This window comes from Amia ocellicauda, chromosome 4 (assembly GCF_036373705.1).
Source record: "Amia ocellicauda isolate fAmiCal2 chromosome 4, fAmiCal2.hap1, whole genome shotgun sequence".
NCBI lineage: Eukaryota > Metazoa > Chordata > Actinopteri > Amiiformes > Amiidae > Amia > Amia ocellicauda.
The window spans coordinates 1,132,876-1,148,798 of NC_089853.1; the positions used below are offsets into that span (position 1 = coordinate 1,132,876).

The 15,923-nt window shown below is 40.4% G+C and overlaps 1 protein-coding gene across 1 annotated transcript; it reads left to right on the forward strand.

Moving 5' to 3' along the window:
• The first annotated feature begins 87 nt into the window (after nucleotides 1-87).
• LOC136747530 (intestinal mucin-like protein) lies at nucleotides 88-4,311 on the forward strand. Its single transcript, XM_066700410.1, has 7 exons — nucleotides 88-148; nucleotides 449-570; nucleotides 1,030-1,129; nucleotides 1,369-1,497; nucleotides 2,053-2,092; nucleotides 2,530-2,653; nucleotides 3,792-4,311. The coding sequence occupies exons 2-7, from the start codon at nucleotides 521-523 to the stop codon at nucleotides 4,003-4,005; spliced, it is 657 nt and encodes a 218-aa protein (XP_066556507.1). The 5' UTR covers nucleotides 88-148; nucleotides 449-520; the 3' UTR covers nucleotides 4,006-4,311.
• Nucleotides 4,312-15,923: the final 11,612 nt, after the last annotated feature.

A 15,923-nucleotide genomic window follows, 5' to 3' on the forward strand; every position in this document is an offset into this window, starting at 1 on the left:
TTCACTGTTCTTGCCTGTGAGTAATGCAGTTTATACAACACTTACCAGTTTAATACAAAAAAATGGGTTTTATACCAGTGGTTTAAAAGTGTGCTCTTCCTTTTCAGTGCTGAAGGGTGTGTGCGTCTTCAATAACACTGAATATCAGGTGAGGACTCTCGTTGTTATTGGGCAGTGCCTGTGCAAGATAGGAGCAAGGAAGGGTGTGTAAAACCTGAATGGAAACAACTGATGGTTATTAAACCACCAAGCCTGCAGATGTTCATTAAGTGGGAGGTTTCTTCTCTTTCTTTGCTGTTTTGCTATGTTTTGTCTATCCTGCATTTTTTATGAGATCTAATTTTCCCTGCCAAAATGTTTCAACCAGATATGCAAGGGTGAAATGAAAACAAGTCAAATCTCCCGTACCCTCCATTAGTCTAAGACTGTGTCCAATAATCCAATACAGCCTGGAGTCGAAGTCCCTGAAAACTCATGTGACCACTGCCAGTGCAGCTCTAACGTGGACCCGAAAACCAAGATGAACACCATTGACTGTACACCAACGAAGTGCGACAAAAACTGCCCGGCAGTAAGTAAACTCTCTTCCCCTATCTCTGGTTAATTTCTCCTTAAAAAAATATTGCGGAATAAACAAAGAAAATTAATGCACCAAAGAGTAGAAAAGCAAAGAGAAGTCACTGTAAAGCACAGAGAAACTGGCAAAGCAACTACCGAGTAAATTCACTGCCCTGAAGTTTCATATGGGGATGTTAAAGTGAAAGTGTATTATAAAACAAACTAGAGCCTGCAGCCTTTTTCTCACACTAACATCTCATCAAGAGTTAAAGCCACACATTGTTACGGTTTCTCAGAGAGAGTCACATACAACACACAACGATCTTTTATTGTTACAACCGAACATAAAATATTACTAAAAATAATAACACAAAATATGTATTTTTATTTATTTTAACATTAACAGCTACTCACCCATTAATTGTCTGCCTGTGTCTGAAGCAACTTTTCCTGATCTGCATGTTCTCCACAAGGCTATGTGTACCAGGACGCCCCAGGACAGTGCTGTGGACAGTGTGTACAGGAGAGTTGTGTCATCAGTCTGCTCAACAACACAGTACAAATCATTGAGGTGAGCCTGCAGCACTCCCCACAGGGGGTAGCTTACTACTGGAAACACCCATCAATGTGGCAGACAGCACAATACTGGGCTATTGGCCACGTTCCACTGGGCATCTGAGGTGTCCCCATGGCACTCACTGCTTTAACCGGCTTCATTTGAAAAGGGTTCATGCACGGCAGCTACACAGTGAAGTTGTGTCTTTAGCCTTCATCTCCAGGCACTAATGAACCCCCCTTTCCCTCCGTCAGCCTGGGAAGATCTGGACACCCCCCGGTGACAAGTGTGTGCACTACGAGTGTGTGCAGATCGAGGACCAGTTCATACCTGTGGAGGCCAAGATCACCTGCCCACCTTTCAACCCCATGGACTGCGTCCCTGTAAGTGGCTGAGGGGTGCAGGCCTGTATGCAGAGGAGAGTGCAACTCTACACCATACTAGGGGTTCACAGCAATATAGAAATAAGATTCACATTTCCTAATAAAAACAAAAGCTACAATCTGATCAAATTTAATTCATGTGATCTTGGTACAATCTGTCCTTCATAAAATGTATACAAAATTAAAGCAAATGTAAAATCATGACATGCAGCAGTGCCCAATGGCATATAGTAGTTTGGATTTAGAATAAGATGTACAATGAATGATGGACTGAGAAACTGAGACTTAAATAGTGTTGTGGGGGTATTTCTGAGGAGTATATGAGTGGATTATTACGACAAACCAGACGAGTGTACTGCAGTTGGGTTAATAAAACACTGACACCCTCAAGTGGAGCTATTCAGTAATACATCCCGTATTTACCTTGCTCATTTGTACAAGAAATCGGTAGACCAACACCACTCATAACACCTCTGTTATCAAAACCAAGTATTCATTTTTAATGCCAATCCCCTCACAAATGTGCAGAGAAATTATGTCTATTGATTATTGCAGGGGACTGAGACAATTGCCCCAGATGGGTGCTGCTCTGTCTGTAAGTATGCTGAGTCTTTTAAAACTAAAAAAAAGTATTTCTCTCTGTTGATACCACTACAGAAATCATAAATTACTGTTTAGGGAAACAATTAGGTAGTTGTTTTGCCCGTGGACGTTACAAGCTCTGATCCTGGTGAATGATAACTTATATTATTGACTTATATTAATCACCCATCATTGTTGCGCCTCTGGATGCTTCGCTGCTATGCGGCTGAATCTTAGGCTGCTCGGAGGAGAGGGGATATGGGCTTCCTGTAGACATCAGTTTGAGTGAGTGACTCAAAGCCATGCAGAAGAAACTATATGACTATGAATCCTGTAGTATATGCTTGGTGTTTTAGATGCTTGTTTGTTGAGCTGTGTTCCAGGCACTGTCCAGCAGGACCTGCCCGTTGCCTGTGACAGGTCGAGTGATCTTTGTTGTGTTCTGTTCAGGTGTTGTGATACCAAAGGACTGCAGAATTAAGAGGAACATCACCCAGCTCGTGAGCAGCGGCTGCCACTCCAGCGTGCCAGTGGAGATCACGTTGTGCGGGGGCTCCTGTGGCACCTACTCCATGTGAGTCTGAGAAGCGCTGGTGCAGCATTGCTGTGCTTCTTCTGTGTCCTTTACTCAGTTGCAGGTCCATTTCTTTTTTTAATGTTTGCCCCCCCCCCCCCCATTAACCTTAGTGAGCCTGTGCATTCAGAAGCACAATAATGGCACACTGGTTATAAGAACATAAGAACATAAGAAAGTGTCCAATCAAGAGGAGGCCATTCGCCCCATCGTGCTCGTTTGGTGTCCATTAATAAATAAGTGATCCAAGGATCCTATCCAGTCTGTTTTTGAATGTTCCCAAATTTTCAGGTTCAACCACATCACTGAGTAGTTTGTTCCAGATTGTGACGCCTCTCTGTGTGAAGAAGTGTCTCCTGTTTTCTGTCTTGAATGCCTTGAAGCCCAATTTCCATTTGTGTCCCTGGGTGCGTGTGTCCCTGCTGATCTGGAAAAGCTCCTCTGGTTTGATGTGGTCGATGCCCTTCATGATTTTGAAGACTTCCCTTCAGACCTGGAAAAAGTCTGGTTGCTCTCCTCTGAACTGCCTCTAGAGCAGCGATATCTTTCTTGAAGTGTGGAGCCCAGAACTGTCCACAGTATCCAGATGAGCTCTAACTAGTGCATTGTACAGTCTGAACATCACTGCCCTTGTTTTAAATTCTACACTTTTGACAATATACCCTAGCATTCTGTTTGCCTTTTTTATTGCTTCCCCACATTGTTTGGATGGAGAAAGTGAGGAGTCCACATAGACTCCTAGGTCTTTCTCATGTGTTACTTCATCTAGTTCTATTCCTCCCATAGTGTAATTATAGTGGACATTTTTGTTACCTGCATGTATTACCTTGCACTTGTCAACATTGAATTTCATCTGCCAGGTGTCGGCCCACAACTGAATATTAAGTCCCTCTGAATAGCCTGTGCTGCTGAGATTGTATCTGCTCAGCCACCTATTTTAGTATCATCTGCAAATTTGATTCTAATTTGGTTAGAGTATTAATTATTTTTTCTTCATTATTTCTTTCTTAATGATGTTGTACTCCTCCTCACATCTTAGCACCAGAGGACTGGACTGCACTGGCCTTGACCTCAGTATACACTGGCACTGCTCCCTCCCCAGCACACTCACCCCTCTCTCTCCGTCTCCCATGCACAGGTACTCTGCTGAAGCCAACACCGTGCAGCACTCCTGCTCCTGCTGTCAAGAGATGGCGACCAGCAAGAAGCAGGTGCAGATGATCTGCCCAGATAAAAGCACCTTCACCTACTCCTACGTCTACATCGAGAAGTGCGGCTGCCAGAAGACCAAATGTGTGGACAGCAGCACCAGCGCCCCATCCTCCAAGGAACGCAAAAGTCCCAGAAAGTGACGATGAATGAAAGACGAAAGAATGACCTCGCTACACTTATTTAAAAACCATGTATTAAGTTTTTGAGTTCAGTCGTTTAATTTTTATTTAACTTGCAAACATTAAGCTTAATTAGTCTGCTGCTTATGTGGATTTATGATGGTTCTTTTATATAACAACTGGGTACTGCTGCTGTATACTATATGTGTTCTTTCTGTGTTACTTTGTTCATTTACGTTTCCTAACTTATTTATTCTATGGCGGAAAGATTTTTTTTCATCTGGTTTTTATTAAAAATACAAGGTTTTCAAATATACAACACCTGTGGCGAAACAGACCATTTAAGAACATAAGAACATAAGAACGTTTACAAATGAGAGGGGGCCATTCGACCCATCGTGCTCGTTTGGTGTTCATTAATATCTAAGTGATCCAAGGATCCTATCCAGACTATTTTTAAATGTTCCCAAACTTTCAGCTTCAACCACATCGCTGGGTAGTTTATTCCAGATTCTGATTATACTCTCTGTGTAAAGAAGTGTCTCCTGTTTTCCGTTTTGAATGCCTTCAAGCCAAATTTCCATTTGTGTACCCGGGTGCGTGTGTCCCTGCTGATCTGGAAAAGCTCCTCTGGTTTGATGTGGTCGATGCCTTTCATGATTTTGAAGACTTGGATCAAGTCCCCACGTAGTCTCCTCTGTTCCAGGGTGAAAAGGTTCAGTTCCCTCAGTCTCTCCGAGTAGGACTTTCCCTTCAGACCTGGAATAAGTCTGGTTGCTCTCCTCTGAACTGCCCCTAAAGCAGCGATATCCTTCTTGAAGTGTGGTGCCCAGAACTGTCCACAGTATCCAGATGAGGTCTAACTAGCGCATTGTACAGTCTTAACATTACTTCCCTTGTTTTAAATTCTACACTTTTGACAATATACCCTAGCATTCTGTTTGCCTTTTTTATTGCTTCCCCACTTTGCTTGGATGGAGAAAGTGAGGAGTCCACATAGACTCCTAGGTCTTTCTCATGCGTTACTTCATCTAGATCTGTACCTCCCATAGTGTAATTATAGTGGACATTTTTGTTACCTGCATGTATTACCTTGCACTTGTCCACATTGAATTTCATCTGCCAGGTGTCGGCCCACAACTGAATATTATCTAAGTCCCTCTGAATAGCCTGTGCTGCCAAGATTGTATCTGCTGAGCCACCTATTTTAGTATCATCTGCAAATTTGACAAGTTTGCTAACTATCCCAGAGTCCAGATCATTAATATAGATTAGAAAAAGCAAAGGCCCTAGTACAGATCCCTGTGGAACTCCACTAACAACCTCACTCCAGTTAGAAGTGACTCCTCTAATCGACATCCTCTGTTTCCTATACATCAACCAGTTCATAATCCATCTACTTATATTACCCTGAATGCCTACAGCTTCCAATCTGAGGATCAGTCTTTAGTGTGGAACCTTATCAAAAGCTTTTTGGAAATCTAAGTATATCATATCATATGCTTTCACGTGATCTACAGCTGCAGTTGCATGTTCAACATTTTGTAATAAATTAGTAAGACATGATCTGCCTCGTCTAAACCCATGTTGACTATCTCCAAGAACATGGTTTTCATTGAGATGCTCCTCTATTTTCTGTCTAATCATTTTTTCCAACATTTTACAGGTGATGCAGGTGAGACTGATTGGTCTGTAATTTCCTGGCTCAGTTTTGTCCCCTTTCTTGTAGATTGGTATGACATTTGCTGTCTTCCAGTCAGTTGGCACATCCCCTGTTCTAAGTGTCATTTGGAATAATCGAGTTAGCGGCCTATAAATAATTTCCCTCATTTCTTTAAGTACTGTTGGAAATATCCCATCTGGCCCAGGTGATTTGTTTGTTTTTAATTCTGCTAGTCCCTTTAGTACCTCCTCCTCATTTATCCTGATCTCTCTTAGGGTTTGACTGGACTGGTTGTTAACCTGTGGCATGTTATCTGTCTTTCCTTTTGTAAAAACCTCTGTGAAATACTCATTTAGAACATTTGCCACATCTTGTTCATTTTCCAAGATACTTCAATTTTTGCCCTTTATCTGTTTCACCTCCTCCTTTATTGACCGCTTGCTGTTGTAATATTGAAAAAAGCTCTCTGCATTGGTTTTAGCTCCAAGAGCTATGTTTCTTTCTATTTCCCTCTTTGCTTTCCTGATCCCTTTCTTAAGATCTCTTTGCAGCTCAACATATTCTATGTATTTTGTTTCGTCACCATCCCTTTTGTATGTGCTATACAACATTTTCTTCCTCTTTATATTTTTTTGCATACCTCTATTACACCATTTTGGCCAGTGATTTTTGTTCCTCAAGTTTTGGAACAAATTGCTCCTGAGCCTCATGTAGTATATTCTTAAAATATACCCATCCATTTTCAACTGAATCTGTATCCAGTGTGCTCCAGTCTACCTCTTCTAAGTGCCGTCTAATACCTTCATGTTTGCTTTTCTAAAATTGTAGACCATTGTTTTAGACTTGGAGCTTGTTTTTTGAAAGAATGCCTCAAAGCTAACCATATTGTGATCACAATTTGCCATTGGTTCTCTAACTACTGTCCCCCTGACTCTATCTTGGTCATTTGAAAAGATCAATACATGCGCTCTCTCTGGTTGGTTCCCTGACAAACCGAGTTAGAAAGCAGTCATTTACCATCTCAACCATTTCTATTTCTGCTTCTGTAGTCCCCACTGGGCTTTCCAGTCTAAGTTTGGGAAAATGAAATCCCCCATTATAACAGCCACATCCTTGCTACATGCAGTCCTGATTACACTGTACAATGCAGCATCTTTCTGAATATCTGAGTTTGGTGGTCTGTAACACACTCCTACAGCTAATCCTCCAGATCTCTTGTTCAAAAGTTTCACCCACAACGATTCTGTTCGGTTACTGGGATCTAATACAAGTTCTTCTGCCTCAATGTCATTTTTCACATATAATCCCTGCCCCCCTGGTTCCTAGTTTAAATGATTCTCAATTTCACTGCACATAGGCTCTCCCAATGCATTAGCCCCCCTTCTGTTTAGATGTAGACCGTCCGGTTTGTACAGGTCCCATCTATCCCAGAAGAAAGACCAATGCTCCATAAACCTAAACCCCTCTTCCCTACACCAAGCTTTCAACCACATGTTAAACTTTCTAATCTCTGCCTGTCTCCCTGGCCTGGCACGTGGTACCGGAAGTATTTCAGAGAAAACTACCGTGGAGGTTCTGCTCTTTAGTTTTGTTCCTAACTCTTTAAATTTGTCTTGCAGAACCTCTGTCCTACCTTTTCCTATGTCATTGGTTCCAATGTGGACCATGACCAGTGGATTCCACCCAGCTTTGGCCAGTAGCCCGTCAACTAGTTTAGGGAGATCTGCAACCTGAGCACCAGGCAGGTAAGATACCATGCGGGTCTCCTTGTCACTAGAACACACTGTGTGATCTACACCTCTAAGAATTGAGTCTCCTACTATAACTACCTCCCTGTTCTGTGGGGGAGTGGGTACCATGGTGCTCTGGTGCTCAACTGCCCCGCCATCACCCTCTGAGCTGTCACTGTCCAACTCGTTGTCCAGCAGTTGGAACCTGTTGGGCAATTCAAGCTCTTGGGGTGTCTCTAGGGGTTGTGCATGCCCTTTTCTGCGGTTACGACCTACTGTAACCCAGCAGTTCTCTACACTGTCCTGCTCTAAGGTCTCAACTCTCCTAGGTTTTGGCGTACACACCATCTCTCTCATGGGCTGATTGACCAATTCTTCTATATCCCTAATACAGCGCAGATCGACAAGCTGAGCCTCAAGATCACAAACCTTGATCTCTAGGATTTCAACCTGCCGACAACGTTCACAAATGAAGACTTCTTGGATGAGTTCATCCAGGAAGGCAATCATTCTGCAAACCTGACACTGTAGTGGCCACATGCTTCTAAATGTTACTTTTTTTTTTTTTCTTTATACTTCTCTTGGTTCCTGCTGCTAGTCAACTGCCTAACTTTTGTCAGCGAGAAACAGCACTGCTCTCTCTCAACAGCTGCTTTAAGTAACTTTTGTCTACCTACCCCCAATTCACACCTAACTGGCCCCACCTGGCTCCTCCCGCAACAGAATTCCTGCTAGTCCTAGACAAAAGCTCCCTTCTACAACCTGTTTACTTTCACCAACTCAGCAGCTGAACTGAATTGACTTCAATTTAAGCAAACTACAGACAATGCTAATGTCAATTTAAGGCAAACTTAAAACAAAATGAGCAATGCTAAGACTTCTGAAACTACTAAACAACAAGATGGATACCTCTCACCTGTACTCTCCGGTCTCTCTCTGTGGCAACTTGTAAATACTATTTATATATATTTGATTTGCATGGGCTGGTAGAATATGTGCAGTTAAGACACAATTAAATATTTTTTTCTTGTATCATTAGGACTGTTTTTGGGTAAAAGTTGTTACGTCTTACAATGTGAAGGACTTTAGTTTTGTTTTGTTTTGTTTATAATATTCATTCCATAATAGTCAAATCTATGGAAATGATAATATTGAATTGTACCTCTTTCTTTATCCTGTAAATCGCCGTAGCATATGAATAAATCTTAGCATTTAGCATACCTATATGTATCCCTGTGTCACTGCAAAGTATTTACTGCAAATACACTTACAGACACATCAACACAAATAATGTCACAGCTAAGGGTGGCCAGTTTAGCTGGAGCACCTGATCAACCAAGTAATCAACCTCTGTGTAGCGACTGCACCCCGTGCACAGGCTCGGACCAGGACCCCAGAAAACCACAATAGACCCAGGTATGTTAATGATATTTATTTATAAAGCGATCAAAAAATGAAAGACGTCAGGTAAGTGGAAACGTTCTCTGGTACACTATACATGGGGGAAGATCAAATGTTAATCTGTTTTGTTCTGCTACCCTGCCAACTGGGAACCAACGAGATAAAACGCATGCATTGATTTGATATTTTCAAATGACCAAGATAGAGTCAGAGGGACACTAGTTAGAGAACCAATGGCAAACTGTGATCACAATATGGTTAGCTTTGAGGCATTCTTTCAAAAAACAAGGACCAAGTAAACAATGGTCTACAATTTTAGAAAAGCAAACCTTGAAGGTATGAGGCAGCACTTAGAAGAGTTAGACTGGAGCACACTGGAAACAGATTCAGTTGAAAATGGATGGTTATATTTTAAGAATATACTAAATTTGTTCCAAAACTTAGCAAATTGATGAACTAAGAACATTGGCCAAAATGGTTTAATAGAAGTATGCAAAAAAATATCAAGAGAAAGAAAATGTTGCATAGCACATACAAAAGAGATAGAGACAAAACAAAATACAAAGAGATACAAACTAATGCAAAGAGCTTTTTTCAATACTATTACAGCAAGAGGTCAATAAAGGAGGAAGTGAAATGGGTAAAGTATCTGGAAACTGGAAGTATCTTGGAAAACAAACAAGATGTGGCAAATGTTCTAAATGAGTATTTCACAGAGGTTTTCACAAAAGAAAAGACAGATAACATGCCACAGGTTAACAATCAGTCCAGTTAAACCCTGAGAGAGATCAGGTTAAATGAGGAGGAGGTACTAAAGGGACTAGCAGCATTAAAAACATACACCTTGGCCAGATGGGATATTTCCAGCAGTACTTAAAGAAATGAGGGAAATTATTTATAGGCCGCTAACCCAAATATTCCAAATGACACTTAGAACAGGGGATGTGCCAACTGACTGGAAGACAGAAAATGTCATACCAATCCACAAGAAAGGGGACAAAACTGAGCCAGGAAATTACAGACCAATCAGTCTCACCTGCATCACCTGTAAAATGTTGGAATAAATGATTAGACAGAAAATAGAGGAGCATCTTAATGAAAACCATATTCTTGGAGATAGTCAACATGGGTTTAGACGAGGCAGATCATGATAAGCTTTTGCTAAGGTTCCGCACCAAAGACTGATCCTTAAATTGGAAGCTGTAGGCATTCAGGGTAATGTAAGTAGATGGATTATGAACTGGTTGATGTATAGGAAACAGAGGGTGTCGATTAGAGGAGTCACTTCTAACTGGAGTGAGGTTGTTAGTGGAGTTCCACAGGGATCAGTACTAGGGCCTTTGCTTTTTCTAATCTATATTAATGATCTGGACTCTGGGATAGTTAGCAAACTTGTCAAATTTGCAGATGATACTAAAATAGGTGGCTCAGCAGATACAATCTTGGCAGCACAGGCTATTCAGAGGGACTTAGATAATATTCAGTTGTGGGCTAACACCTGGCAGATGAAATTCAATGTTGACAAGTGCAAGGTAATACATGCAGGTAACAAAAATGTCCACTATAATTACACTATGGGAGGACTAGAACTAGATTAAGTAATGCATGAGAAAGACCTAGGAGTCTATGTGGACTCCTCACTTTCTCCATCCAAACAATGTGGGGAAGCAATAAAAAAGACAAACAGAATGCTAGGGTATATTGTCAAAAGTGTAGAAATGAGAACAAGGACAGTGATGTTCAGACTGTACAATGCACTAGTTAGAGCTCATCTGGATACTGTGGACAGTTCTGGGCTCCACTTCAAGAAAGATATCGCTGCTCTAGAGGCAGTTCAGAGGAGAGCAACCAGACTTATTCCAGGTCTGAAGGGAATGTCCTACTGAGACACTGAGGAACTGAACCTTTTCACCCTGGAACAGAGGAGACTACATGGGGACTTGATTCAAGTCTTCAAAATCATGAAAGGCATCGACCATATCAAACCAGAGGAGCTTTTCCAGATCAGCAGGGACACAAATGGAAATTGGGCATTCAAGATAGAAAACAGGAGACACTTCTTCACACAGAGAGTTGTCACAATCTGGAACAAACTCCCCAGCGATGTGGTTGAAGCTGAAAATTTGGGAACATTTAAAATCAGACTGGATTGTATCCTTGGATCACTAAGTTATTAATGGACACCAAACGAGCACAATGGGTTGAATGGCCTCCTCTCGTTCGTAAAATGTATTATGTTCTTAATAATAATAATAATAATATATTTTCTGATCATACTGCATGTCATAATCTTGCATTTGAATGTCATTAAAAAATACACACAAAAATAATGATACCGCTTACAGATGATAGATTGCAATCTCGCCAACAGCGCATCCTAGACCAGACCAGGTTCCCTCTATGAAGACCCCACGTAAAGAGGATGCTCAGTTCTTTGTGAGCAGACCTTCTCTCGTGACTCTGAACAAAAGTCGCCTGAGAACCACCTTGACTGACTCCCACCTATGTGACATTTTGCGAGTGACCGGGACATTATCACTTTGAACAGCTGTAACCACCACTGAATTAAGCGACTTTGTTTTCTGCACTTTCTTACTAAACCAATTGGAAACGAGTACAAATGCCACTTCTCAGAGTCCTCTTTATCCCAGTGACTCACCCTAAACAATGGGCCGAAACAAATAAAGGCCTAATAATCATCTTTCGCAACACACTAAGCAGACTTTCCTTCTGAGAACAGTAACCATAGGTCAGAAGGTATACTGGGAATTGTGGTAGTTGTCGGCACTTACTCCTATCTATTTCCTCAACTCTGTCCTGGCTGTGATGCCCTGTACTGAGGGATGCTAATATGCCATGAAGAAAGTGCTCTTCCACTGCAAGATGTTCTCAGAATCCCCACCAACGAATAATTACTTTCACCTTTTAGAAAGGCAGTGACTGTTCATACAGGTTCTCCATCCTGGATAAACATGCACACCACTGTTTGACTGCCCACAGACAGGAACAAATATACAACAAATAATTTTCATATAATTTTCCATACATCTACTGTGTAGTCTGACTACAATCCACAGGGCACGTCAATGAAACAAACACATTTTAGTTACACTGAGGGTGTTTTTTTGTCTCATTCTGCATCCTGTATTTATTTTCCACCTGAAAGATACATCTATATATATCTTTAGATCTTTCTGTTTGCAGAGTGAAAGCTAATTTACCATGATTCATGTGCACACCTGTGCCGATCAAATATGCATTCCTGCAGTGTCGAAACCGGTAAATAATTGCAATCCTGTGGTCTTTCGGCCCAGTGGAAAAACATATAGTGCTCGGCAGGGTGTGAACAGAAGTGGATTATGCTCAGATTCGAAGCTCTATCCTGGTGTTTAGAGAGGACTTGTCTGTGCTTCGGCTGCTACATGTCACATCTGTCTTTCGGCTCAGCCAGAACAAGACACTTCAGAGCACATCCTGTCTCTATCATCTCAGATGAACTGAAACAACTTGATGTCAATGTAATTAACAAGTAACTAAGCGTATTGACATAGATGATTAATATATATATATATATATGTTGCTTTTGAGAGATGTTTAAGTTGTATTATATTATTTATAGCATTATAGCCTCCTCAGTGGCATGTCCAAGATTTCATACATGGGGGGGCAAAATGAAAATAAGGGGTGGCAAGACCAACTGGTTGTGTAAAGGATTAAATAATTTGAACGTTCACTGGAAATGTGATTTAGTTAACTCAGTGTATGTATGAACCCAAATGACTCTGGAACAATGATAAATAAATCTAAACAATATGATTCAGCTAGATATAGCCTTGTGTACAGCCCTCTAATTTGAGATTCAGAGAATTCATTCAATTGTATTTATCCAAGACACAAACTTTATTTAAAATGAATAATTAATTTGCACATTAACTTGAATTGAAAAGGTTCAAATGTCATAGCCTGCTCTGAAATCAGATCATTTGAGAACGATAAACCAATGGGAAAATGGTAAACAAACATCTTGGACTGGTAACAATAGTAGCAAGCTAGCTAAATACATCCCAGAATTAGGCTTAATCAACTAAAAACCTATTAGGCCTATGATCATGAAGTTCTAGTGTTGTTTGTCATAGTTCATTTCACAACTATTTTTTGTTGTTTGAGGAAAAACACAGAAACTTAATATATCCCCTTCCTCTTCATCTTGTGTTACTCAAATCTATTCAGCATGAAAAGCCAAATAAATGTATCATAAACTCACTGAAATCTAATCTACCATAAAACAACAACACATAGTGGAAATGGATCTGTGATTGTTATAGCGTTTTTTTACTGATTTCTACAGACGTGCTCAAATTTGTTGGTATCCCTCCACAAAAATGAAGAATGCACAGTTTCCTCTGAAATAACTCGAAACTGACAAAAGTAATTGTCATCCACCATTGTTTATTCCATATTTAATAAAAATCAGACTTTGCTTTTGATTTTGTTTTTCAACATAATATTGTAAATAAAAAACAAATGAAAATGGCATGGACAAAAATGACAAAAACCTAATATTATGTTGCACAACCTTTAGAGGCAATCACTGTAATCAAACGTTTTCTGTAGCTCTCAATGAGTCTTCTGCACCTGTTAGCATGTTAGCAGGTAGTTTGGCCCACTCTTCCTGAGCAAACTGCTCCAGCTGTCTCAGGTTTGATGGGTGCCTTCTCCAGACTGCAAGTTTCTGCTCTTTCCATAGATGTTTGGTAGGATTCAGATCAGGCCACTTCAGAACAGTCCAATGTTTGTTCTCATCCATTCTTGGGTGCTGTTAGATGTGTGTTTTGGGTCATTATCCTGTTGGAGGACCCATGGCCTGTGACTGAGACAGAGCTTTCTGACACTGGGCAGTACGTTTCGCTCCAGAATGCCTTGATAGTCTTGAGATTTCATTGTGCCCTGCACAGATTCAAGGCACCCTGTGCCAGGCACAGAAAAGCAGCCCCAAAACATTAACCGAGCCTCCTCCATGTTCCACTGTAGGTATGGTGTTCTTTTCTTTGAAATCTTATTTTTTTAGTCTGCGAACATAGAGCTGATGTGACTTGCCAAAAAGCTCCAGTTTTGACTCAACTTTTGAGTGGCTTTTTTATGTTTTTTATGTCCTCCTGGGTCTTCTTCCATGGAGGCCACTTCCGCTCAAAAAGCGACAGATGGTGCGATCAGAAACTGATGTACCTTCATCTTGGAGTTCAGTTTGTATCTCTTTGGCAGTTATCCTTCGTTCTTTTTCTGCCATTCGCACTATCCTTCTGTTCAATCTGGGGTCGATTTTCCTCTTCCGGCTGTGCAGGGAGGTTGGCTACAGTTCCATGGACACTGAACTTCTTAATAATATTTGCAACTGTTGTCACAGGAACATCAAGCTGCTTGGAGATGGTCTTGTAGCCTTTACTTTTACCATGCTTGTCTATTATTTTCTTTCTGGTCTCCTCAGACAACTCTGTCCTTTGCTTTCTCTGGTCCATGTTCAGTGTGGTGCACACAGTGATACCAAACGGCACAGTGACTACTTTCCTCCATTTATATAGGCTGAATGACTGATTACAAGATTGGAGACATGTGTGATACTAATTAAATAAACTAATTAGTTTGGAATATCAATATAATCCAATTATTTATTGTATTTTCTAAGGGGTACCAAAAAATGTGTCCAGGGCATTTTAGAATATCTTTGTAGAATGAGCAATAATTCATTACTCTTCACAGCTTCTTTGCTTTATTCTATGACATACCAAAGCCATGCAAGTATACATGATGCAATAGCTTTTAATTTCATCATTTTTCAGGAGGAATGAAGCATTATTTCAATGAGCTGTAAGGATACCAACAAATTTGAGCACATCTGTATGTCTCAAAGAGATGTTGACTTACATTAGTAATGAATAAGGCAAGCTGAGGCAGAGAGCTGTATCATCCTTATTACCACTTTTATGGCATGTTAATTAAGTTTTTGCTTAAATGAGCCATAGCAGCAATAACTTAATGTTAACCACAATAATTAGGCTTACGAAAGAGATGTTCAGATGGTCTTAATAACAGCTTGCTAGCAAGTTACTTAGCACAAATATCCTGCAATTGATCTGTCTGGCTACTTATCGTTGGAAATTTTAAGTTGTGAAAACAGTACAATTAACCCTTTCCAGACGGCCCATTCTAATTTCATTCAAATACGTACAATGACAAAATTATTAATTAGACAGTGAAAAGTAGGCTAATTTAGTTCAAATTACCATAAAATCCTTTGTCAGACTTCAGACAAAAATCCTTTCGCCGTCAGCTCCCGAGTCGACAGTGGTTCTCATTCAGAGCCGTGCCATTGACTGCACTGACCACAGGACAAATTAGAAAATAGACAAACATAGGGCTTATAAACCAATAAAAATGTGTTTTATAAAACCCTTCAATAGAACATTTGTATACCATAGAATTGAAGCACATTGTTACTGAAAAGTAAATAAAATAGCTTTTAAAAATTCACAATAGGAACCAAAATAAAGAAATTAAATGTAAATGTTTGCTGTAGATATTGACTGAGCAAGTGTGTGAGCGAATCGTAATTTCAGAATCAGATTGCTAGCCGGGAACTTTTGCATGGGTTCCATGTTTCATTAAGATGTATAACACAAAATAATTGAAATACACTTCTACTAATATTTAAATCAATATTCAAAATATACATGTATGGTTCTTGAGAATATTGAGAATAAGATCAGTGGTGGAAAATCAATCTTTAAGGCTAGATATTTCCAAGGGAATAGTGGGTCAGGAGTTCCGTAGTTGTAATGTCCAGAACTATCCGGTGGGACATAAAACACCTGAATATGGCCAGGACACAGTTCCTGGAAGGACCGTGTGACTCATTCTGCTTCCCGCTCTGATGTCAAGAGCAAGTGGCATCAAGGAAGAATGTTCAGTGTTTATGGGGAATTGTGACGTTTTCAAATTTACATTTCTGTCATGTTAGCTAAGATAAATGTTTACACACAGTCAATTCTACCCTGGGTTCCTCAGAATAGCCTCAATGGGTATGTGCCGAGTGTCAATATATTAAAAAATGGAAAGGATCTCATTAAGGCAGCAGGGAGACGGACTTC

What these genes read in the sequence shown, in the direction of transcription:
- LOC136747530 (XM_066700410.1), top strand. Translation starts at nt 521, where the DNA reads ATGAACACCATTGACTGTACACCAACGAAGTGCGACAAAAACTGCCCG. An exon ending in TGCGACAAAAACTGCCCGGC is followed by an intron (nt 571 to 1,029) that starts AGTAAGTAAACT and finishes ATGTTCTCCACA; the next exon opens with AGGCTATGTGTACCAGGACG. An exon ending in ACCCCATGGACTGCGTCCCT is followed by an intron (nt 1,498 to 2,052) that starts GTAAGTGGCTGA and finishes TGATTATTGCAG; the next exon opens with GGGACTGAGACAATTGCCCC.